This window comes from Tetrao urogallus (assembly GCF_951394365.1).
Source record: "Tetrao urogallus genome assembly, chromosome: 1".
Lineage (NCBI taxonomy): Eukaryota > Metazoa > Chordata > Aves > Galliformes > Phasianidae > Tetrao > Tetrao urogallus.
In genome coordinates this window covers 103,670,147-103,696,923 of record NC_136813.1, presented here as the reverse complement: position 1 = coordinate 103,696,923, position 26,777 = coordinate 103,670,147, and the positions used below count along the sequence as shown (strand labels likewise).

Sequence of the window (26,777 nt, the reverse complement as noted above, 5' to 3'; positions counted from 1 at the left end):
ACGACTCCTATAGACTTCAGTAACAAAAGCAGGTACTCTGCACTCCTCAGGATTGCTTCTGCAATTTAACAAGGAAAAAAAAAAAAAAAAGGCTTAAAAAAGATCATATGAAACTATATTTACTGAATGGCAATTGCTTGTTTTCTGGCAAATCAGACTTCATTGACCAAGTTAGTGTCAACTGTTTTCACTTTCTCATCTTTTTTTTTTTTTTTTTTTTTTTTTTTTTTTTTTTAATTTCATTTGCAGGAGAAGGAATAAAACAAAAACAGAAACAAAAACAAAATGAGAAAAATATTTGCTTACCTTCCAAAAATCAGCTTTTATTTCTCTTGGGACACAATGTGGTCAGTATGTCTTCTCAGGATAGCTTCTATTTCTCTGTGTTGGTTTTAAACGTATATCAATTAAAGGAGTTTTGATCTCTTCTGTGAAATTAGATTGTACACAACTGAATATGACTGCTCTTCATAGTCCGCTGTTCTAGCATAGCCATAAAATGTATCAATGTATGTGTATATATGAATAACTATTTGATGATGGACACATTGTATATTTAAGCAGCCACGTCAAAGTTTTAAAGGTAGATGGCTTCAAACCTAACAGTATAATCATACTTGCAAAACATTTTACAGACAAACCATGGCCTCAGCTCAGATCTCATATCCTTATCAGTATCCTTCAGAAACCACTCTTTCTTTCAAGACCCCAGATCACAGTTGTTTTTCAGCTGCTTTTTTATTCTCACGAAGATATATTTGAATAATGATGACTACCTGTAAGTGAATCTTCACCATCCATCTCACAGAAAAGCAACCTTGGCACTGTGCCTCTGAGTTGTATCTTCATCAGTCAGAACCTGTGTCGCATTGCACACAGCAGGCAAGATCTACTAATTCTGAGAGACTGAACATTCCATAGCTGGTACTGTGACTGCCCCACTGTTCAGAACAACCTTTTTTTCATGCAGTTTATCACACACGCTCCGAGCACATTTTTTCTTTCTGTCTTTTAGCCGGTTTATAACAGTGTTGCAGGAATAGCCATGAAATAGAAACCTTAACATACTGATTTTGCAGACCCAAGGGGAATTCACATTACAAGTGAAGTTATTATTTTCTGAAAAGTGGCGTTACCATTTTTTAATTCTATTCCTATGATAATACAATGTTCCATGTAAATTCTCATGTGCTGGCATGCCTACGAGTTAATAGTGTGATAGAATGCTCAGCTCTCAACATTAGAGTGTTTTTAAGGTGAATTGCATTACATATGCCATCTCTTTGCAGAAAGAATATGGGGTTTGGCAAAGCTACCTGCTGAGCAACATAATAAGATTTTTGTACAAAGTACAAGTTACTGATTATTACTGTATTTTATTTTTCTATGATTTCCTAAGAGGCATTATCAGGTCTTACAGATGGGGTAAGCCTGTTTATTAAGATATTTATTAGCAAATAAAAGTTACAGTACTGGTGGTTATTTTTGAGTTAATGGTGTTTGTTTTGCCTTAGGTCATTAATATAATGATACACAGTGAAGCCTGTCATATATGATCATGCAAAAGAAAAAAGGAAAAAAACAGCTGCTTAACACAGGGTGGTGTACTAATAAAGATGGACCAGCAATATGTTCTAACACTTGAGATGCTTCAGGTTGTTGTGTTTTTTTCTGCAGCAAAAGAATGCTTAATTATAGTGGCCTCTCCTGTGCTTACCACTGAGCACTTACGCTCTCATGTACACTCATGTACACTTTTTCAAAATGCATATACAGTTAACAACGTTAGGAAATACTGTACACCTTAAAAGCTTCAAGCAACAGCACTCTTCTCTGCTTAAGAAACACTATCCAGCTGAATTTTAAAAAGATTTTAATTTGCTATTAAGATTTTGCATTATTGTTCACTCTCTTTACAGTGGTATTATGTAAGTAATACCAAGGTAAGAGACTGGGATTCTCAGAGAAGTAGAGTCCCATACAAAATAATCAGAATATAGCCTCAAGAGGACAATTAACCCTTCATTTCACAATGTCATATTTATGCAATACAAGACCCACAGAATTATATGTATATTAATAGAAAATGAATGTCATAGGTCCAATATCTATTACATGTTGCATATTTTACAGGGGAAGAGTTTTCTTCCTTGGGATGCAACAAAAAATGAATATTTCACTTTAGATTTGGCTCCAGAAATGCCTTTGCTATTCTCATCTCTGTTGAATTTAGAACTAGTTCTATATACAGACTTATTTTGGTATAAAACAAGGAGGAGATGAAACTCCCTTCTAACACGCTCACCCCCACTACCTGATTAGCCTTTGGAAAATGCTTGGACTCAGAGGTTCAATGTGACATTTATATCACTTGATTTTCCTTGAGTACCTCATCATTATTAGGGATCTCATCGTTCAATCAAAACCCTTCTGAGCTTGGGCAAGTCACAATTGCCGTTTATCCCAGACCTTTAATAATAATAAAAGCAACAATGAGAATTAGAAAGCCAAACAAAAGACAACATGTCAGCAGCATTTTTAACCTTTCAAGTTTAATGTGAAGCATGTTACAACTAGAAAGATTTTTAAGCAGCTGGTTTTTAAGGGCTGTGCGCATCGCTACAAAACAGCTGTTACTCCTACTCTCCTACTCTCCCCAAGGCACCAGTTAGGATAAAAAGTAGTCTGAAAGCACAGGTGAAACTAGATTACAGTTTATTGCAATGAGGGATGAAGTTCTGTGAAGGAAAATTGCCTCTTCAAACCAAGGAACAGCACAGACATTTTGGGATGCAGGGGAAGAACCGTACTGTCTACCCCTCACTCTTCGCTTTTGTTTAAAAGTAAAATACAAACCCAAAGAGACGTTTTATATCTGGCAGCACAGAAATCATAGATTGTAGCAAGGGCATTGAAAGGGTCTGAGGTGTTGGCTTGCACTCTACTTCTGTGAAACGTAAGGATGGGATCAACTGCTGAGCTCTTCCCAGCATCCATTTCTTCCTGACCTCGTAGGGTCTCATTACGGTCTGCGGTGGAGGGTATCAACGTGAACACTGGGGGAACACGAGCAATCTTTAAGTCCTATCGATTCCTTGAACCGAAGTGAGACAGGGAGAGAAACTCATGCTAGACGTCCAGTTAAAAGCCTGATGAGACTTCCTAAGGATAGCCCTGGTGGCCTCTCAGTGTCTGAAGGGGGGCTGTAAGAAGGCATGGGACAGACTCTTTAGCCGAGTCTGTGGTGGCAGGACAAGGAGAAATGGTTTCAAACTGAAAAAAGGGGAGATTTAGACTGGATGTAAGGGAAAAGGTATTTTTCAATAATGGTGGTGAGGCAGCGGTACAGTTTGCCCAGAGAGGTGGCGGACACCCGGTCAGCTATGGCATTTAAAGGAAGGTACACGGCAGGAAACAGACTGCATTTTAGTTTCAATCTGCCACGTTTCTTAAGCCACCTTAAGCCTGTACACCAAACCTAGAACCACTACGCATAGCTGCGCTAAGTCGCTCCGCAAAACCGAAAGCAACCCGAGGCGGCTCCGCGGGGCGGGGCATTGAATGGCGCTGAGTCGGCGCCAGCTGCGGGAGTTCCCCGGAAGCGGCGTTGTTACCACGGCAACGGCGCAGGCGGCGGCGGGGCTGAACCCGGCCGACATTTCGTAGGCCGAGGTGTGTGGTTGCGGCGGGGGGGGGGGGGGGTTTGGAGGCTGTGTGTGCCGGCGGGTCGGATGGGTTAGCTTTTTATGAGAGAAAGGGAGGGAGCTCGGTTCTGCCGCTTCAGGGCTGCTCTCGGGGCGCGGCGGCTCGCACTCGCTGCCTGTTATCCGTGAGGCTCCGATCGAGAGCTGTGCTGAGGGGTGGGTTTGGCAGCGGCGTGCCGGGCCGCTCTGCCCTCACCGTGTGGGAAGCTGCAAGCGCTGCCCGCCGTCGTCGGTAGCGCTGTCTGAGCCGTGCCGCTGAAGCACGCAGCTGCTGCCTGCAGCTGTGGTGGGTTGTTCTGAGTGTAGCTGCGAGGTTCTCTCCTTCCCAGCTCTGATGTCTGCTATCCTCCCAGGCCTCAGAGTGAATGTGTGAGATTGCCCGGAGTAAGTTTGTCTTACAGGGGCAGGCGGTGAGTTTTGAACAGACAGAAATATTTAGCAATGGAAAACGTAAATATAATTCCTCTTCTTGCATTAGTCTTCCTTCAGCATCTTCCACGCGGTTCTGCAGTCTTCAATTGTGGTTAGCTAGCAGAGCTTTGTACTTTATACTCCTGTATACTTTACAGGAGCTTCTGCACTTGAAGTTACATGTTTTGGAGAGCTGCTGCTTGACCCAGCGATTAACACTGGGCTGATCTCTGCATTACAGGCTGTAGCAAGTCAGCTCAAAAACGTAGAACAGTTGGGGAATGTTTCCTATTGAAAACTTTGTGATTTTATTTTGCGGATCTTACCTCTGGAGTTTATAGATGAAGCTCCAGATTGGACAAGAAAGAAATGCGTTCTCAAGCTGGGGTTTACTTGATAATAAACAGTAAGCTTTAATCTGCCTTCAGTGTTTGTATGTATATTAAAATAAGGAGTTGGACGTAAGATGAGTTAGAAGGAAACTAATCATGAGTTTTTTTCTTTGAGGGTATAGCTGTAGGTAACATCAGGCTTCTTTAATCTGTTGCAACAAAGCTGTTCTAGGTTATAGCAGCTTCCTCTGGTATTAATTAAATGTCTCCTTGTTACTGAATGTGTCACGGCTGTTTGATTTCAGCTCATAGAGGAAGTTGTTCTCAGAGGATTTGATTTGGGGTAGACGAGGCTTATCCTCTTAGCAGAGTGTGCACAGCCAGGCACTCTGTGGGAGGCATGATGGAAGCTCCTGGAGTACAGCTGCCCACTGACTCGGGTCAGCATCATGGCAGGAGCTTTGTACTTTATGGCAGGAGCAGGGCTTTGGCTTCCAGGTGACACGCAGGGGGATGCTGCATTGTCTGTCTTGCTGTGTGCCAAACCTGGCCTGATCAGAGCTTCTATTTGTGGCTTATGGGATCTCAACTGACACGTGCTAACGTCGACAAAGCCCATTACAATTAGAGTTTGAATTGAATTGACAGAGTGCACTCCATTTGCTTCCCAGGTTCAGCAACTCACATTAGCAGGCGCTGAGGAAGGTAGATATTGTTTTGCTTTGTTGTGTAAGATATGATGACTGAGAGATTGTGGGCAGTTTGAAGTGCAATGTGCTTTACTCTCCTTCTGTGGATTGAGAGGCAGGTAAGGAGGTGTTGGCATGGTGCCGTTACTGGAGTTGCTTGGAAGCACCACAGAGTTGCTGTCCAGTGAATTGAGGACGGTGCCTTTACATAGACAGGGCTATAAGCAGCCGATCTCATTCGTGCGAGGGCTTCTTGGCTGTAATCAGCTTATGCTCCATTTGCTTAGCATAGTGAGGGAACCCGCTGCGATGGTGTTTGTGCAGAGTCTTATTGCTGCTGCCTTTTGAAAAGTGTAAAGGCTTCTTATCCACATGCCCACTTGCTGTGCCAGTGCTGCTGTCTGCATCGCCCTTTTGCAACAGCTATTCCCTCCTCGTATCGTCTGATCAACAGGTGATCCGTGTGTGTTTGACCCAGAACCATGGGACTGTTTGACAAGCTAGCAGGGTGGCTTGGGCTGAAGAAAAAGGAGGTTCATGTTTTGTGCCTTGGTTTGGACAACAGTGGCAAAACAACAATCATCAATAAACTTAAGCCTTCAAATGTAAGTAGCCTGTTTTGTTTATTGCTAATGTTTTACTGAGGAGCTGTTGGTCTGTATAGCTGTTTATATTGAATGTGATCATGAAAAAAAGATGTAAAGTGTTGTTTGATTTAGCACTGTAGAAGAATCATATCTTAAGAGTTCCAAACTAATGCTAAGTGCAAGCAACCACATGCGTATTATGAAAATGTTTACCAAGAAACCAATATTGTTAATGGTCAAAAACCCCTCAGCAAGAAAGGGTTTGTGATTACTGAGGATCTGAAACACTTAAGTCACTTAAACGTTAGAGAACTTCACTGAGTGCCAAGTGTTGTGGATTAAAACAGTTGCTTAACAACTTGTATTTGCTTACGTTTATCATGTTTTATTTAAAGTATTCTTGAAAAATAATTAAAAAATCACAAATAATGGAATAGTAAATAGTAGGAAGATGAACGCAAGCTGGTGACTTCTGCACATTTGAAGCAGAGTAGCTTCCAAAACAAAATTTATGCTTGCAGTTCATCCAGTGAAAAGTTTTTGCTGGGCCAGTTAGCGTGTTTAGCATTCTGGGCAAAATTTAAAGGAGGCTTCACTTGGTTTTAGATATGTTTATGGTGAGAAATAGGTCAATATTGATGGGCGTGCAGAGACAGAGGTCTGTGTATCCTCATTACATGAGTTTGGAATGCTGTGATTTTTTTTAATTTTTTTTTTTTTTTTTTTTTTTTATTTATTTTTCTGCTGTTCAAATCAGGACACAGCTTTTATTTTTTAACTTCCATGGAATTTTTCTTGAAGAATACCTCTGGGCCTTGTTTAAATATGTCACTTCATAAAGAGTCCGCTACTCTTCAGAGTATGAAATTGCTTACTGCCTGTTGCTGATTGTTTGAGGGAATTGCTGCAATTTGTATCAGGCTATGGTATATCATTTTTGAGACGTTCATTTTAGCAGGATTTTATGTCATGTATTAAGCACTAAAGGTTTCCTAACCAGAGTTGAGAGCTGAATTCAAGGTTAATCACAGCAGTCAGTATAAGAGAAAGTTCTCAGGGAATTACTCAAGTAAATAGAACTTATTTCTTCTTTGATTTACTGTAAGTCATGCAATGGGAGTTTTCTGAATGTTTTCATTTAACAAGATGTTTCAGGATGGTGGCTTTGCATACAACTTGTGAATGTCTTAGCATTGCAAGATGGGGCAAATTCTCAACAGACATCGTTGGATCAGAATTTATGAAATTGGTTTTAGGAAGTTCAGATGGAGATGATTTTGAGCTCTGGATCAGCATAGTTCTTAAGAACAGCTGCTACCTTGCTGTAGGAGCAGTCTGGGTATTGTCTGGCAATTAGAAGTGTTTCTGCCTGCCTGCAGTTGTTTCTGCTGGGCCTGGTAAATACATTTGAAATAGCAGAGGTGTTATTTCTGTAGCAGATTTTTCTCTTGATGAAAGGAACTGTCGACTAAGCTGTTTATGATGGTGGAATACCACTGTCATTATAAAGCTGTGGATAGATGAATAAATTAAGCTGTTTCCCTTGTATGTGACGAATCAACTGCTTTAATAGAGTTTTTAACAAGGGGCTCTAGGAAGTTTGTGGAAAAGATTGTGCATTGCTTTCTCAGCTCTATAACTTAAGGATCTTTCTGTAATCTAAGCGTGACCTGTAATCCTGTTCAGTATTACTGTTTCTGAAAGGAGTTACTCTGTTGTACCAACTCAGATGATAAATTAACTTTGGCAGCTCAGCAGTGAACCTGGTTACCAGTCAGATCTACTGATGATGCTTTACATTTTCCCCATTCTTCTGTGGCAAATGGTGATTTCTTTCAGTGGTCTGGTAGTTTGAGTAGAGCTCCAATTGGGCAGTTATGTAATGCCTGCTGTATTCTTATCGGTGTTAAACCAACCCCTCCAGCCTAGTGGTACACGTTGAGTACTGCTCATCTGGTATTTAGGTAGAAATATACCCTCATTTATCAAAGAGGCACGGAGTATTGTGCAGACTTGGTCATGTTAACCACGCATTTTGAGTTTTGACCTCAGTTGCAGTCTTTACACTGTTATCTTCTATTTATTAAAGAAATAAAGATGGGTTACGGTAATGTCCACACGTACACACACAGCCTAACATAAAAGAGTGGGATCTCACTTCTAAGGCAAAAATGTCTTCCATCTGCAAGGCCTTTGCCCAGTTGCATCCACTGCTTTTTCAAGAAAATGCAAAACCTTGAATATACAGTATCTGGATTTATAAAAAGCTTGTGGTTAGAGTTATATATTTTGTATTTGGAAAAATAGATGTGTGATGTATTGATGTTTCCAATAGAATTCAATGTTTACAAGTTTCCTAACCTGATTTTGAAATCTATACTTTCCTTTCAAGGCTCAAACTCAGGACATTGTTCCTACAATAGGATTCAGTATAGAGAAATTCAAGACATCCAGGTAATGGATCCTTTAATTTTCTCCTTTTTAACTGTGTAATTAATATACAGTATTTGGACTTGCGTCACTCTTTCAATATGATGTAATTGAATATAATTGGTGGTGGTCTAATGAAATGGTGTGCAGTTTGCTATAATGTTGTAGCATCCAGAAGTCATAATCTCAATTCAGCACTGGCAGTGGTAGAATATATTCTGTTTCTTGCTGCTATTAAATAGCAAATACAAACAAAAGTATGTGTGAGCATTTGATTTCTCTCAAGGGTATGAGAATAGAGCACTGTTACAATCTTCAAGAGAGGCAGTTGCTTAGATGGTAGCTTGTATTCCATTCAGTGCTCTCACTGAAGAGGCTCTGAAGAGGTCAGGAAAGGAAGAAGTTACTGACTGAGTGAAGGCCAAGCCATTAGGAAAGCTGGGATATGTGAAAGTGATGTGGTGAGACAAAGATATTTCAAGAAGGTAACGTTAGATATTATTTTATTATTTTGTAACCTTCACAGTATTTTTTTAATGGGTGCAGTCAATCTGCAAGAAAATTATTTTTTCTTTGACCTGACATGTGGGATTGATGGGTTTCCTGTTTCTACCGGAGGGTCACATCTGGGTTCTTTCCCAGTAAAGCACATAAGACAGGCTTTGGGTTTGGCTGTGTGTGAGTTTAATTCTTAACCTTTATATTACTTTCCTTTAGTCTGGTCCTGTAATAGGAGAAATGATTTGTAATTATGCAGTGTAGATCTAAAAAAAAAAGAGAAGCTCTTGAATCTTCTGTAGTGATTGAAGCATACGTTAAGAGTTGCTAAGAACTAAGGCAGTTATTCTAGAACTTGATCATATCAGGTTATGGATTGGAAAGGATGTTTTGGGATCTTCCTTTTCTGAAGCTCCTTGCTTTGGTATTGTCACCACTCTGGGAGTTATCTGGGACTTCCCAAGCCATGGAAACCTAATTTTGTTTTCAGTCTTGTTTCTGTAGTCATTTCAAAGTGGATCAGAGTTTACTTGTAATGTTACATTGGTTTTGGGTTTCATATTTGGGTGAACTGTATAGTTGCGAAAGACTGTCTTTTGTAGCTTGGTCACCTGCAGTAACCTATTATTACCAGAATGTGATGTTTTTCTGAAGTTGGAGTGTTTGGGGTTTTTTTTGTTTTTGATTTCATAAAGCTCTTTTTGCCTACAGAGTCCTTTTGATGCTATTTGTGCCTTTGTTGTGACAGAATTCAAGATAGGTTTTGGAATTTAAGTTGCGACTGAATTATTTGAGGAGAGCCCCTTGAGGGTTTGTACTGAAGGGCAAAAGGCTCCAAGAAGGTTGGATATTCCCTAAGAAGCAAATCTTAAGGCTGTAGGAGCTGGCCATCCACATGTGTGATAAGATGAATTGGCAGGGAAGAAGACTGGTGTGTCTATGAAGGGAGCCTTTGCTGAGATTCTTGAGAGGAGAAAAAGAAAGCTTACCACCTTTGGAAAAAGGGGCAAGCAACTTGAGATTAGTATGGGAATGTTACCAGGATATGCAGAGAAAAAATTAGAAAAGCAAAAGCCCACCTAGAACTTATCTCCCCATCACTGTAAAAGATTACAAAAAAAAACTTTTACAAATACATTAATAAAAAAAGGAGGGCAAGGAGAATCTCTGTCCTTCATTACCACCAAGGATGAGGAAAAGACTGAGGTACTCAAAGCCTTTTTTGTTTCTGTATTTAAAAGTCATTACAGTTATCTTCAGGTTACTCAGCCACCTGAGCTGGAAGACAGGGATGGGGAGCAGAATAAACTTACCATAACACAGGAGGAAACATTCAGCAACCTGCTACCCCACCTAGACTGTCACAAGTCCATGGGCCTGGGTAGGATCCACCCAAGGGTACCGAGGGAACTGATGGAAGTGTTGTCCATGCCATGTTCCATCATTTGTCAGCAGTCTTGTTCAGCTGGAGAAATCTCATTGGCGGGGGACTTCCAAATGTGATGTCCATCTACAAAAAGTGTTGGAAGGAGGATCTGGGGAACTACAGTCAGCCTGACCTTAACATCAGGGAACGTCACGAAGCAGATCATCCGGCATCAGTAGGACAACCAGGGGATCTGGCCTGGTCAGCATGGATTCAGCGGGTCCTGCCTGACCGTCCTCATCTCCTTCTATAGCCGAGTTGAAAGGAAGGGATCTGGATCAGCTGGGTTAATGAACTCAAACCAGTTGCTTGAGGTTCAAAAAGACCAAGTGCCAGGTGCTGTACTTTGGCCACAACAACCCCTTCAAAGCTGCAGACTTGAGGGAGAATGGCTGGGAAGCTGCGTGGCAGAAAAGGATGTGGGAGTGTTAGTCGACAACTGGCTGAACATGAGCCAGCGGTGTAGCCAAGAAGGCCAGTGACATCCTGGCTTCTACAGAAATAGTGTAGCCAGCAGGACTTGGGAAATAATTGTCCCTCTGTACTTGGCTCTGGTGAGGCCAAATCTCGAGTACGGTGTTCAGTTTTGGACACTTCACTACAAGAAAGACATTGAGGCATGTTCAGAGAAGGGCAACAAAGCTCGTGAAGGCTCTGGAATACAAGTCTTATGAGGAGCAGGTGAGGGAGCTGGGATTGTTCAGTGGGGAGAAGAGGAGGCTCGGGAGAGACCTTATCATACTCTACAACTGCCTGAAGGGAGGTTGTGGCAAGTTGGGGGTTTGCCTTTTCTCCCAGGTAACAGCAATAGGATGAGAGGTAGTGGCCTTATGTTGTGCCAAGGGAGATTCAGGTTGAATGGATATTAGGAAAAAATTTCTTCTCAGAAAGACTGGTGAGATGTTGGAACAGGCTGCCCAGGGAGGTGGTGGAGTGTGTTGAAGAACCATGTAGATGTGGCACTGAGGGACATGGTTAGTGGGCATGGTGGTGATGGACTGACGGATGGACTGGATGATCTTCATGGTCTCTTCTAACCTTAATGTAAACAATAGTCAGTATTAATGTGGTAAAAGAGAAGGCTGAGTGGAGCTTATTTTGTATTCAGTGCAACTTTTCATAATTGGTTTAAGTAGATAATAAACAAACGTGTTTTCTGTTGTGAAATACAGTAAGACCACATAGCTAAGTATGGTAGATGGAAGAAGACATGTGCAGTATCTAAGTAGGGGTGAATGGAAGGTGCAGTAGCCAGGTTCAGTTTTGAATCTTTTGCAAATGGTTGGGATTTTAGTGTTTTGCTTTTGTCAGAGTATCAAAGAAAATAGTTTGATTTTGTTCTTTGCGTTGATTTTCTTCTTTCCTTTGCAGTTTGTCTTTCACAGTTTTTGATATGTCAGGCCAAGGCAGATACAGAAACCTCTGGGAACATTACTACAAGTAAGCCTATTATTTGTTTTAAAACCTTACTGTTCGTATTAGCTGGCATGTACATTATTTAGACAGAACTCTAATTACATTTAGCGTTCAGAAATGATTCAGAGAAGATTTATGCCTTGGGTTGGACAGGAGGTTGTTGTAGATAAAAGCAATTCCTAAAAAAAAAAAAAAAAAAAAAAAAAAAAGGGTCTTTTGTACACTGTTAACTAATGCACTCATGGGAACATCTTGTACCACAGAGATTAGGAGATCATGCTGTAGATGAGATTGCTCTTTCTTCTATAAAATTTCAATCCTGTAAGAAAGCACCAAGGTGAATTAGTTTTTTTGCTTTTCCGTTCCTCTGTAGGTAAAAGACTTTAAGACTCAAAAACCATTGGCTGATGGCTGAGGGTGTTTTTGGTGGTGGTGATGGTGTTGTTTTTTTTATCTTAGGATCCTGAGACCTGAGAGAATTAGGTATTACATCTAAACCAAGTATTCTTTCTTACTTCACCCAAATAAATGTTATTTATTAAGCAGGATATTTGCCATACTTTATATAACTTTATTCATGGATTAATATTTATGGAATGACTTGGTTTGGAAGGGACCTTAATCCTTTTTTTCCAACTCTCCTGCCATGGGCAGGGATACTTAACTGCTAGATCAGGCTGCCCAAAGAAAGCCCCATCCTTGAACACCTCCAGGGACAGGACATCCACAACTTCTCTGGACAGCCAGTTGCAGAGATTCACCACTCTCATAGTGAAGAATATCTTCACAATATCTAATCAAATCTAGTTTAACTAGTGTTCTGGTTTAAAATTGTCAATCCACTGTGTACCCTTGAGGAGAAAATCTTCTCATCTTTCCTGTAGGCCTCCTTTAGGTACTGGCAGGCCACTGGAAGGTCTCCCATCAAAACCTTCTCTATCGGTCCATGTTTCATATGAGGGGCTTGGGAGTTGATGCAGTACTCAAAGAATTGCCTGTAGAAGACACTGTTGTCTTTTTTTTTTTTTTTTTTTTTTTTTTTTTTTTTTTTTTAGTTTCTAATGAAATTTGAAGGTTCATTTCTGTTGTATCATTGTTCTGTAATATCTGCTGCTGATTTATACGATATGAACATATTAAATCATGCATACTGGTTGTTTTTTTCAGTTCTGGAGGTTATAATGTTTAATTTGATAGAACTTGAGGTATTCTTTAATTGAGGATTAATGCATTAATGCTTCATCTCCTTTTCATGCAAAAAAAATGTCTTAGCAGTTCAAAAACTTGCATGAGCAAGAGATTCTTCATTGTTGTTCATGAATTAGTTGTTTTTCCCAGAAATTTTGGATTTCAGTGATGCCCTTAGACTCCTCTTAAAATGCCAATTGAGAGCTTCATAAGCAACTCATTTTTCTCAATGATATATTTATACAGCAGGGTACCCTTTGTCAAGCATAAACTGTTTTGTTTTTTCAATGTTAATGTGAGGGGATTCCTTAGATAATGCTGACAATGAAATGTGTACTCGTATCCTACTTCTGTTCTTGACCTAATGCAGGAGTCAAATATTTAAGATTAACTTCTGCTAAAAGATGTATGTAAATAATTATACACAATATAGTTGATAAAGTTAAGCTAAATTTAATGATGTAAGAACAGCCAATTTTAGCAGATAATTCTGATTAAGTACCTGCATCTAAATAGTTGCCTTAAAATGCATAAAGCTTTGGCTTGAAACTACTTTCTAGGATGTCCTCAAAGGGCACATTTTAATTATTTGAAAACTCTTGTGTTCTTATCACTGCTACTGTTTTTTAAATTATTTTTGTAGTAAAGATGTGCTGGAGTCTGATTGTTCTAGATAAATGTTGTATGGTCATAAAAAACACATAGGCCTTTTCAGATTATGTTCAGAAGCTTTGTTTATTGTTGAAGTTCTTCTGTATCAGAAAATAAGGAACATTCTCATACAGTTTTAGACAAGACAAGTTGTTCCTTTTGCAGTAAGCGTGGGACTGAGGGTTTTTTTTGTTGTGTTCTGATTGAAAAACAAAGAATGATGGGGCTGAGTGAAGAAATAGCTTGTAATGATTTCAGAAAAAGTGTAAAACAAAAGAGAAATAAGTACTGCATTAAAATGGAAATTAAAAATACTTTTTGTGGGTCCCCTATAGCTACTCACCTGTATTGTTCAAACTTAATTTTGCTTTCAAACAAGTCTCAATAAATGAAATACGAGGTCATACAACATCAGTAAAATGCTGAAAACATGAGCTGAATAGCATGTATGTATGTTTTGTCTATGGTGATGCTGCCAGCAAGTTGTCGTAATGATTTGAAATAGTTGAAAATGTTCACTTCTTGTTCAAAAGCAAAAAAGATCTTAATGCAGACTGTTGTAAAAGTTAACTAATCCGAATGTGCCTAGTTGGTAAACTACACGTGGACATGCATTTCATCTTTGGAGAATGCTCGATGTTTTTGTTGTTTATTCTTAAAATATACTTCTTTTAGTGTAGGAAACAAAGGGATTTTACGAGAAACCTTTCTTGAGTGTAACAGTTCTGATTACATTCTCACAGTTTGTTTTTCAACCTGGTGGTGATGAAATCAGGATTTCCAAAGGGTCTGTTCTGTAGCCTGAGCCCTGCACAAGTCACGCGGCTCATGTCTCAGATGAATTTATGCAGGTTACCAAAAGGTTGAAAAGAGGAAAAAATTGGGTTTGTTTGCCTTTTCTGGTGTTTTTTTCTGAAGCCTTAATCACAGTCTGAGAGAACCTATAATTTGCCTCTTTGCTCTTTTTATGTTATGCAGAGAAGGCCAAGCCATTATTTTTGTCATTGATAGCAGTGACAAATTAAGAATGGTTGTGGCCAAAGAAGAACTTGACACTCTTCTGAATCATCCAGGTGAGGAGACCTCTTTCCCCTTCTGTCTCCGTATTTGTTATATTGTAGTAAGAATAGCCCTTCTTATCTGACACATTCTGGATATCTTACAAATATTTTAGATGTGCATGAATACTAGAATGAGAATGATGGGCTTGAGTAAGTCTTTGGGGTTGGTTTTTTTTTTTTTTTTTTTTTTGTATCCTTATTGAGTTTTACAAACTGATCATACCTAAGCTGGGTACAATGAGTTGGACTCATCTCTTGTTAATGTGTACATAACAAAAATAGCACTGGTTTGAGGAAGGACTGGTTTTAACCTCTTGGAAGCTAGAGTGCTGCCAGGATGTGGTGACCAACATGCATACCAAAAAATTTGCTTTTCTGATTTTATTTATTTTTTATTTTTTTCTGTGAAGATGGCAAATTCCTTTAATGAAACTTTCCTTTTTTAAATATCATCTATTATTTTCTTTTCTGATTATCCTCATTTCTGGCTGTCACGTATATAATTATACCAGACCAGTTTCAATTGCTTATAAAAGGATAAATGGAATGGAAGAAGAAATGTGGGAATTTGTGATAAGGCACTTGTTTTTGAGGGTTTGTTTGTTTAACTCTGAGTCTGCATTCTTTTAAGTTTTGAGATCAGTCAACTCTTCCATTATTCACTTTCCCATATATGGAATCAAATTTATGTATTTCTAAGCAATATGCAGTTTTGTCTGGCTTTTGGGACAGTAGGTAATTGCTCTGAGCAGTTAGAGTGTGAAACTACATGCAGGAAATTTAAAGCAAAATTGTACTGCATTTTCATGTTTATTTAGCTAGTAGAGCCTTAACTCATGGAGTCACTTTGCTGGCACTAAGAAAGGTGAAGCTGGCTTCTGGATTTCCAACCAAGGACAGTGATATGTGGCAGGAGCAAGCGTATTGCTACAGTTTCATTTTCTGTGCAGACTGCATCTAATATGTGAATGGATCAGCAGAGATGTGGCAGCTAACTGTGTGTGAGATGACTGAGCCCTCTTTGTTTCACGTTCAGCAGTATGGGTTACTTCAAATGCATGCACTGAAATGACAGCCTTGCAAAGTTCAAGGGAAGGGTAGAGGTGAACCAAGGGCTGAAGGTGGATTAACCTATGGATTAAGGAATTTTGTAACAAAGCAGGTATTAACCACATCTGTAAAAAGGTGATTCTGTAGATAAAATGGAAACCATGGAAAAGCGAGGATGAGAGGTAAAGACTGTGATAGTATAAAATATTAAGGCTGAGGATATGCAAGCTTAGGTGTTTTGTTTGGGAATTAGCAGGTTACTAACACTGATCCCGTATGTCAGGACTGTTCAGTTCTTGATAAATTTGATGTCTTCTGGTTTTGAAAGATCATGGCTGTGGCTACCTAGAATATTCCCTGGTACCAAGAACAGACGATTCTGTGTTTTTGCCTTGGAGCAGCTTAGGTCAAGTGCAGTAGTAGAGTTCCTGTTTTATTGTTTTGGATTTTAATAGGTCTTAAGAGAAGCAAAGCATGTAATGTTTGATAAAAGTGGATTTTAACTGATTTTAAATTATTTTAACTACTGCTGTTTTACCTTTTTTTTTTTTTTTTTTTTTTTATCATTTTTTATCATAGAATAGTTTGTGTTGGAAGGGACCTTTAAGATGATCTTATTCCACATCCTCTGCTGTAGGCAGGGGCACCTCCCACTAGATCAGGTTGCTCAAAGCCCCATCCAGCCTGAATGCTTCCAGGGAGGGGGCATCCACAACCTCTCTGGCCAACCTGTTCCAGTGTCTCACCACCCTCACAGTAAAGAATTTCTTCCTAATATCTAGTTTAAATCTACCCTCTTCCAGTTTAAAGCCATTTGTTCTACTCTTCCTCTGCATACCTTGCTTATTGCTCTTCTTTGCTTCTGCCTCTGCAAAGCTTGGCTCAAATGTACATGTTTATTTAAGGTTTAAATGCATGCTGATTAACAACCTCATGTAGTTTCCAGTCTTTGAAAATTTTAGGTAATCCTTTAATATAACAGGAAGTTCCATCTCTTTTTGCCAGGTTTTGTCTAAAGAGGTTAAGTGAAAGGGAACATGTAATGTGAAGTGTTACTGATGTTGGAAGTTGTACTACCTGGGACTGTTTCATGGATCAGAACCATTTCCTTTTTACTTGTAGAGAGTACTGTCCACAAACACATAACATCTTCCTTAATGATCACTGTTATCATATTATTTTGTTTATCAAACTTGAGCATTTTGCAGAATCATAGTCTTTAGATTACCCATTTAGATGTTGACTCTTGGGTCACTTGCCCTCCAGCACATGCTTCTATATAAAGAATATAGAATGTATAAAAATTTCATGTTATTTAAAAGCTGCCCATTGCACATCTGTGGTGTTTGAGTTTTCTTGATGTGTTAGCTCATAACAGTTTGTTACAAGAAAATGTTAGCTTTCCATTAGTAAGCATTGAAAGTTGGAGGGGAAGTTGGAGGCGTGAATGTGGCGTAGTTGGAAATAATGTAATAAGGTAGAAAAGATATAAATATCTGTGGCTATCAGTTTATTTAGCAAACAACTGAAGGGTGGGGTAGGTGTCTGCCACCTTCCCTAGCAGGGTCTGCTGACTTATGTTTAAGGCTCCAAATAAATCCTTCGTTTGTTTCCTGTGTATTTTCCTTATACTGTTCTAAGAAATTCACCAGTTCTTTAAAAGATTTTTTCCTATCAACTCTAGATTTTTGGTAATCCTGTAATTATTCTTTTTAAAATTTTTTATTAATGTGAAAAATTCTTAGCATTGATACTGATAATTTTTTGCCATTTTGTTCTCTTCAAGCTGACATATGTGTACTTTATTTCCTTGCAATGGCTTTTCTACCTTTTGTGGTAATCAGAGAGGCTTATGCTTTTGCACGCATGAGTGTGCTGGAGATTGGCATTGTACCAAGGTCATTGGTTTGCTCTGTGGTTCCCATTGCTGACTGAGACAAGCTTCTGGAAGTGAAGTCTTAGTTCAAGTGAAAGTGGGACAAGAGATGTCCAGATGTGCACATCTTTTTCCTGTTTCATGATTATTTAAAGAAAGCCAGGGATGCTCTCCAGGATGTTATAGGATAATACAGACTATTCGTGTGATTCTGCTTTTGGGACGATATGAATGAATGCAAATCATTCTTAACATCCATTTTACATATCCAGATTTCACTAAGCAGAGACGTGTAGTATTTTTAAGGAGCTGTTTGAAATCCTGCTCTTTTTCACCAGCAATTTATATGTACAGCTTTATATAAGGTAGGGGGAGAGGTGGGTGGAAGATCCCAAAGCTTCCCAGAAAGTTTGTGGGTATTCTTTAAGCATGCATCAGAGGCCACGTGACCCAACAGCAAGCATCTTGGTAGGATACAGTCTTCAAAGAGTTGCAGTTACAGGTGAGCAAATTATCTTCTTTTATCATTTGCAATTTCTTGCTTGCAGAGATAGTGTTGCATATTGTCATGGTAGTTCTGCTTCTACTCACTCCTAGATATTAAGCACCGTCGACTGCCTATTCTTTTCTTTGCAAACAAGATGGACCTCAGGGATGCAATATCATCTGTGAAAGTATCTCAGTTATTATCATTAGAAAACATCAAAGACAAACCTTGGCATATCTGGTAAATTTTCTTTTTATTTATTCATTTTTATTGGTGTTAATTTGTACATTCATATTCTAGCACTTTCATGCCACTCTTTATGTAATACTAACTAAATAAGCTAGATAAAATGCTGTGCTGCTATATGTGGGAAGAGTAGGAACATTACAATACTTGCTGTGAAATTTCTTTTAAACACACGATGCTTTCACGTAGACCATGACTTGAAGATTTTCACAAGAGATCTCTTACCCAAACAATGAAATAGAAGACTTCACGGAGCTCAAAATGTTCTTATCAGAAGAGTAGTTGCAGCTATTTTTGCTGGGAAGTAGAACTATTGTATTTCCTTTTCTGAAGGATGTAAAGATTTCCTATAGATAAAACAATTTTGTCTGTACACACAGAGGAGGGGAGAGAAAAAACCTCTTTCATAAGTGCTTTACAGGTGTTAGATTTGTTTTACTGAAGTTCTCAGATATTAAAAGAATTAAAAGTAAGATCAGCAGCTAAACGCTGCTGAAAAATAAAATGTTCATTTATGTCCTTTACTATTAAATTTGATTTGCCTGGGTGTTATTTTGGGGGTCCCAGCTTTACGCTGATGGATTCTCAAGCTGCTTGAAAAATAATTTTATAGATAACAACAGTAACAGTGCATATTTGCTACTGAGCTAAATTTCATAAGCTGCAGAATGAGGAGCCTTAAACAGTTGCACTCTCTTAGATCCTCACTGTTCTCATGGCAGCTTGATTTTCTTTATTTTACATATGGACAGATCTAGGGTGTATAGTAGTCTGACAGCTCCACAGTGTGTAGAAACTGCATGGGAAGAGAGACACAGCTACTTCATTTACTGTCTACTGTAATACTGATGTATCTTCTACAGCATTGTCTGCAGAGCGTGTTGCTTAAGTGTATCTGCAGCAGAACAGTGTGGCTCTCCCTTGTGTAGGCGCTCTTCCAGAGCCCCTCATGTTCTAGGAACGATTCCTCTGCCTGAAACTAGAGTAGTTTCTCAAAATAAAATTGACCACGTCTCAAAATGGTGTTCCCACATTGGGAATGCACTCTAGAATACATCATTTGAGAAGCAGTCTTCTCCAGGTGAAGTAATATGAAGTGTAGTTTATGCTACTCCACAGTTCTGAAAATTACAGGTTTAGTGATGAAAATGGTATTATTGCAATATTTTCATTATTTTGTTTGTTTCTTTCAGTGCCAGTGATGCTCTTAAAGGAGAAGGCTTGCAGGAAGGTGTGGACTGGCTCCAAGGTATACTGTTCTGTACATAATTATTGCTCTGTTTTCATTCTGTTAAACTATCCGATTTTTTTTTTTTTTTAAGTTTTTTCTTTATTTTCTTTGTTTTCTTTCTGTCCAATTCTGCTGTCAGATCAAATCACACAGTGAGTATTGATGCTCTATCTCATACTTATCTTTCATTTATCCCCCTGATATGCACACAAAGATCATATCAGATCCTCTGCCAAAATACAGTCCGAAACATTATACATACTCTTGCAAACAAAGCAAAACTATTTCTTGCAGAATTAATGATACCTGGTGCTCTTGAACTTCAATTTGTATAGCAATAACTGAATTAATACTTTAATTTATTCTTACCTTCCTGTCCCAGTTTTCTGTATCTTGTGTATTTGGAAACAAGGAATAAGCAGCTTAGAAAAATAAATACACTGCTTTTGGTCATTCAACTTCAGTTCTTTAGCCAGCTTAGGTTATAAGTATTCTAGTGTATGTACACATTCATAACTACATAAAAAATAAGGGATCTGGCTTAGACAATATTTTACATACAAACTCTCATTTGCAAACTTGGTTTTTTACTCTGTATCTCCTTATGTTGCATATTGGTGAGGATCTGGTCTCTTTTGTCCTCCCATGTACAGCTAAATGTATAGAACAGTGAAGTGTAGTATTGTTCCAATTTTAGCTCCGTCTGTCTAATGTGTGTTGCTTACACTGTAAATGCATTACATAGTGTAGTATAATCTGAGAAGAAAATGTGTGTGAGATGGTTCGTGTGGATAAGTGTTCTGTGCTGTGGTAGCCACTAGATGTCAGCAATGTACCAGATTCAGTGCCATTAATTTCCTTAAAAGGTGCAACTAAATATCTAGCATTGTACCTGATTGTCTCCACTTGTTCATGGATACTGTTAGAAATGTTTCATTTTATTACATTTTAAGGAATGATAATCTTCTCAGGGGAAGGGATGCTATTTGGTAGTAGTCTTCCCATAGAGATTTGCTGCCTAGCAGAGGAAAAGTTATGCATCCTCTAATATTTAAAAGAATTTTGTAGCGGGGAAGCAGCATCTTACTATGGAACCTCCTTTGCTGTCATTTTGTATCACAGAGAATAGATTCCAAATCATGTATTTCCTAATTGTAGGCATAGTTCTCATTTTGTAGTCTCTTCTTGTTTCCTGGGCCTCTACTTGTCTTTGAGGAAAATTCTATTTCAGTCCAAATTTGGAGCTGGTGATTTTGTACACCACATCAAGCTACTTAAATACATTGCCATAAAGTAGTTAGACAAGCATCTGAGGTGCTTCTACATTGTTTAGGTAGATTTCTAAGTTCTGAAAGCAAGTAGTTGTACTGTTGTTTATTTATAAAGCTCTTTATAGTTATTCATTTCTCGTGGATAGTTAAACTTATTAATTTTCTGAGCTGAAATTCTTCTGGCAAAGATTTTACCTAAAAGAATAACCACTAGCCCTCATCTCAGTCTTCCCTAAAAACTGAAGTGGGATTGAGTTTAAACTTGGTGGTTATACCTTCATTGGATGAAGAATAAATTTCAATTCCAAGAATCAATTTCTACTACAGTTCTCCTGACCATTTCTGGAGCACTGAAGGGGAAAAACTGGAACAACTCAAAGTTATGTTGGTACTTAAATTCCGGTTTTTTGGATGTCATAAACTTAAGTGAAGGAACAGCCACCTACTTAATGAAATGTAGAGTACTTTTTCTTAACAGCAATACTTTCCTCAGTTCCTTTTTCCAGACCTGTTTATGGGTCTTTTGCAGCTCTTCATAAGTTTGCTGATTTGAGAAGGGACAGATCTTGCCCTTTTTTCCTCAGCAAATGCTGATGCTGCTTATTTCCACATTTTATAATGGGGATTTTTATTGCAGCACCGTATCATCAGTAAGGTAAAACTAGCCTGTCTCATGCTCGTCTAAACATAGCTCTCGTTCCCTACCACTGCTTGTAATTAAACTGTGCTGACATTGACATTTTATAATGGGAATGCAATATATTTATGCAAACGAAGAGAACGTTTGAAGTAAATTTGGAAGTGGCAATCAGGCTCTCTGTATGGAGAAGCATGGTTACTGAGAGCAAGGATGTTTCCATGTGAATTATGCAAAAACAAACTTTGGTGTTCGTGGCTGTTGGGCATTCAGTACTAGTTTGGTTATGTGGAAACTGTAAGTGTGCAAGGAATTGAAATGTGAATTTCATATTTTTGAGACTTTGTTCTTATCGGAGTTCCTTTATAAGCTTGTAAATGATTTTAAAAAAAATGAATTATGTGTAAGATTATTCCTGATTAATGACCTATATTTAGGGAAAACTGCTTTGCTATGGGAGAATATCAGTATTGGATAACAGATCAAGTTGAAAACAACTGCAACAAACTGCACTGTTCTCCCCATTTTTAACTACACCAAAAATATCTATTGACATTGTTCTGTAACATGGACATACTGGGTTTATGTGTTCAAAAAGTGAAATGGAACAATTATTCAGCTTACTTGTTGTTAATACTAGATGTTTCTTTTTCTTAACAGATCAGATGCAAGCAATGAAGACATGAGAGATAAATAAAAGATGTATGGTGTTTTCTCTGCTGCTTTGTTAGCAGCTGACCAGTTTTTGGAAATGAAGAAAGGCTTAAAGAAAATGGAGCACTTCAGCTAAATATTATGTGATGATTTGTTTCCTTTTAGTATCTCTTCCAGAGAAAGTAAATATAGATAACATAGTATCTCAGGTATGCACATCCATGAATTAAATTGAACTGTGTGATGGGGGAGCATATTTAAAACCAAAAATGTGTAAGTAATAAGCATCTGCATTCATTTGAGTTTTTGGTGATAATTAGCCATGGGGGGCAGTACGCCACTTCTGGGGGGGAAAACAACTTTTGAACAAATGGGAGTATTTATATTCCTGAGGAAGAGTAGTCAGTACTTCCTGAAATGAAACTATATGAAATACCTAAAATAGAGTTCCTACAAACAGTAGGGTTTTTTAATTGAAAGTTTTGACGTTGAGATTTTTTTCAAGTAACCATCTGCAATAGACTACTAGGAGAGTATTTTGAGGTTAACATGAGTTCAAATGTTAAATGCAGCTTTTACAAATGACTGCAGATGTTTTAAGGAATTTCTCATCATCAAATGTTACAAACATTTTCTCTGCTATGTCATGGTTATACTTGCATTCCCATCAATAAAACTTCAGATATACAACATGTCATGTTTTTGCTTTTTTAGACATAAATATGTTCGTTGATGATCTCTACATGATAGAGAAATTTGCTTTTCAGATAATCTCATTTGGATTTTTTGTCCATTTTTTAATGCAAATAAGATATTATAATAAAACAGTTACTTCTTTTCTCAATTTTTTTTTTTTTTAATTGCATACAGTTCATCCTTCTAATAAGCAAGACTGCAGTTTCAGGTGTTTATGGAGCATATGACTGAAAAATATATTTTGAAAATACAGTTAAGAGGCACTACTCTACTAGATCACTAAAATTTAATATGTATTATACTTGTCTTGTGCATAAAAACTATTTTACTTTCAAGAATGACTTCAATAAACTTTCTGACTTCAAAGATACACTCTAGGTAACAAATTAAGCCAGTGCTAAGCACTTTATTTTTGTCATGCCACCTCTTTCCATTTTAATGCCTCTTCCCATGTCTGATTAACAGGAGAACTTTGCACTGGGAGTGATGAAGGTGATTCTTTACTGTATTTTGTTCCCACTACTTGATTCCTGTGGGAGATGCAATATGTAGGTTTCGCAAAAACTTTTTCCCCTATGGTAACATTTAAAACACAGAAATGTTCTGTAAGCAATGCATTTTATGGCTCACTTAATAGAGGAATATTTGGAGCAAAGGGAACTACCTGAAATGGTAAAACTTTCATGTATTTTCAGCTTTATTAAACACTTGCTCTGCTCAAGGGAATGCTTACTGTAAAAATCTTTTTTATAGGAAAGATTACTATTTTTCTGACAGTTGTTTGTCATGAAAATATTTGTACTTGAAGCCCGTTTCTGTGCCACTTTTGGCCTTCTGTCAACTCTGCATCTCAAATGAACATAATTAAATATGAAAGAGGAAAACTCATATATAACTCTGAGAGGTTTTACTAACTTGGAATTTTGTGGCAAATAACTTTTGGTTTACTTTGCATTGGATATTATGGTAACAGTACTTGTTGGAAGCGTTTTTTCATAGTATAAATATTTTGTAATTATTCTGGTTCACTTAGATGACTTATTTAAATGAGTTATTTAATTTTAAGTTGGCAGTATTTTTTTTTTTCCCTATTAAAGCAAGATTTAAATTCTTAAATCTATCCTAAATTCTTAAATCTATCCTTACCTATCTCCATTTCTGCTTTTATTGAATAAAAGTGTTTCTGTACATGGACCTTAATGGCTTCCTGATAACTTCTTTATTTATGTTGGATCACACAAAGTACTGTGTTTTTCTTATGGATTGCCTTTATTTTCATGGGAAGCTGTTTGAACTTAGGGCTTTGTTCTTTCACCCACAAATCTGAGGGAAGTACTCTGCTACCTTCTACTTTTTGCTTTCCGATGCAGTTAGTAAGCTCTTTGAAAACAGCGTTTATGTTGGTTATGATGATTACTGTTCCTCCTTCCTTTTTTTTTTTTTTTCTTTTGGCAACTCGGTAGATCTTTGTGTTGCATGGAGATTTCTTTGAAGAAGTGAGAACTGAGGATATTCAAGTGTTTCCTTTTTCCATTACTGATTCAGCCATCATGTGTCTCCTAGAGCACTTACGATCGTTCTGTGCAATGTAAAGCTGCATTTTTTCTCGATGTTACCATAGGTGACAGGTTACGTGCAAAGTTGAAAGGTAATACAGTGACAGAAAGACTCTCTGAGACCCTTTGATCTTGATAACCTACAAGTGCGATGCACTGTTGCTTCTCTGCTACATATTTATGAATTTTCTTAAAAATATGCTTGATCACGTATAAAACTGTATAGCATGTTTAATTGAAACATGAAGAAGTCACTTATGCATGCAAAGTACTGCCTTTTACATCTCCTCTTTACAAGCAAGGGATAATCAAGGAAATGTGTGGATCTGAATTCTTTCTAGCTTTGCTTCTGGTACTCGGGACACAAGTCCCTGGGAATTTTGTGTGTTTAAACCTGCAGCTACTTGCAGGTACGCTGAGATTCAGCATGGCCTGATGACTCCTGGGCAGTTTTTCTGCTAAACAAGTGGATTTCTAAGGTTAGGTTGTAAATGTAGTAGATCCGTCTTTTATCCTTGCAAACTGTAATAATATGCGCCCTGTTTTTTATGTACTAATGAGAAAGATAGTTTGCTATGAAAAATTAGACATAGCAGATCAGTGGCATTGCTTAGCTGTCTGCAGGAAGGCACTCTGGTGTATAGTACAAGGAATGGTAGCATTGTATTTCAGTGCCTCCTTAAAAAAGTTGTCCACACGTCTTGCTGCTTCTCTTAGAAAGCAGGTCATTATTTGGAAGCTGTAACTATGAAATAACTTTCTGTTAACAGTAAGTCATAATAATTCTGATTCAAAATATTTCTCTTAGAGATAACATTTCTTATGTGAAGTTGAATCTAAAAAGATAGAACTTCCAAATGATTGCTCTCCTTATCATTTGTCATCTATTTCTTTAAGTATTTCTGGCTTGCCTCATTTCTGTTGCACAGAAATCCTTACAAATTGTGCTCCTAAACTTTCTGTTCTGCTCCTTTTAACTTTGTCTACGTCAGAGGATCTGCCTTTTTTTTTTCTTGTTAAATTATTCAAGTACTATGCTAGTAACACTTTGCAGTTCCTTCCCTGTTGTTTCTTTTGAGAAACAAAATACATAATGAGAGAAGATCGCAGGAGATTGGAATAGAAAAGCAAGAGAGGAAACTACTGAGAAAAGACTTCAACTGTTCTCTTTTGGAAAGGTCAGGAAAAGTTTGCTCTGGAAGGTTACTTTGGTATGTCCTGATCTTTTATTGTTGCTGCTGTACAGCCCATATTTGACTGCCTAATTTGTAAAATGTGCTGTTACTATGCCAAGGCAATGTTATGGGTACTGTCTAATCAGAATTTGGGATTTACAGTGCAGTCTTTCAACAAGTAAAAGTTCCAACTGCTTTTAATAATATTCCATTACCATATTTCAGCTCTAAGGCTCTGTAGCTCTTGTCACAGTAAGTTGCATCATGAAAGCAACTGTGTTGGTGTGAACCAGCATTTTATAATTAATTTACTAGTGTTCAATCAATTGGATTGATGCTTAATTGGCCAGATATTTCTATCCATGTGAAGTTCTGCTTGTTTTCAAGAGCATGGTGCTAAGATGTTCTGTTCCAGTGGATGTCAGGATCTATGAAAATCTGCTATGTTTACCACTTCCACTTTTCTAACAATTGCATGAAACTCACTCCCACTACCCTTTTTCAAAATTGATCTTTAAAATGAAAGGCTGGTAACTTTTTTTTTTTTTTTTTTTTTTAACCATTAAGTGATCTTACATCTTACGAAATAGTTTTCAGAACATGAAGTTGTATTGCAATCATATTACTTGGATATCAACTCACAAGGGAGTATAAGTTCTCTGTGATTCAGTAGACACCTTTGAAAATCACAGAATCACAGAATGGCCAGGGTTGAAAGGGTCCTCAAGGCTCATGAATCTCCAACCCCCTGCCACATGCAGGGCCACCAACCTCCCCATTTAATGCTAGACCAGGCTGCCCAGGACCCCATCCAACTTGGCCTTGAACACCTCTAGGGACGGGGCATCCACAACCTCTCTGGGCAGCTCTGTTCCAGCACCTCACCACTCTCATAGTAAAGAACTTCCCCTTGACGTCCAACCTGAATCTCCCCTCCCTCAACTTAAAACCATTTCTCCTTGTCCTGCCATTATCAACCCTTTCAAAGAGTTGATTCCCCTCCTGTTTGTAGGCTCCCTTTAGGTACTGAAAGGCTGCAGTGAGGTCGCCCTGCAGCCAAATCAGGTGAACTCGTTTAGTAAATGAAATGTACACTTAGAAACTTCATATTGGGCAGTCTTTTTAAAAAACATCTTGGGAGATCAGCAGATTGTAGATTGAACAAGATAGTTTTTGGACCAAATGGAGTTCTCCGAAGAGTTGCCTCACTGTTCTCGTTAAAGGGGAGAAAAGGCAGTAAGAAAAGAATGGAGGAAGCTTGGATGTGTGGAAGGAGCTTGTGTGGGCTGGAGTAGTCACGCTAACGCAAAAGAATATCAAGGAAGCCCAAGCCTCTTGGCTCAGTGAAGGAGCCATGTTAATTGAAGTGGATGTTCGGCAGTACAAGGTCCTTAGTAAAGAGCATGGCCCTATTACAAAACTGGTTTTGCAGACCAGGATAGTTGTTGCTGAGGACGTGATGTGCACAATCTGTTCCTCTCTGAGGTTTCTTCAAGCCTGGCTCC

The 26,777-nt window shown here is 38.2% G+C and overlaps 1 protein-coding gene across 2 annotated transcripts; it reads left to right on the top strand.

Moving 5' to 3' along the window:
- Positions 1–5,618: 5,618 nt before the first annotated feature.
- Positions 5,619–21,888, top strand: ARL6 (ARF like GTPase 6; the record flags this gene model as incomplete). Of its 2 annotated transcripts, XM_079547684.1 has the most annotated exons (8): positions 5,619–5,741; positions 8,116–8,177; positions 11,449–11,517; positions 14,311–14,405; positions 17,917–18,046; positions 19,246–19,301; positions 19,423–19,435; positions 21,852–21,888. In XM_079547684.1, the coding sequence occupies 8 exons, from the start codon at positions 5,619–5,621 to the stop codon at positions 21,886–21,888; spliced, it is 585 nt and encodes a 194-aa protein (XP_079403810.1). The 2 variants fall into 2 exon arrangements, with proteins under 2 accessions (XP_079403810.1, XP_079403811.1); XM_079547685.1 differs by lacking the exon at positions 19,423–19,435 and having other exon boundaries at positions 21,852–21,877.
- Between the last annotated feature and the right edge of the window lie 4,889 nt (positions 21,889–26,777).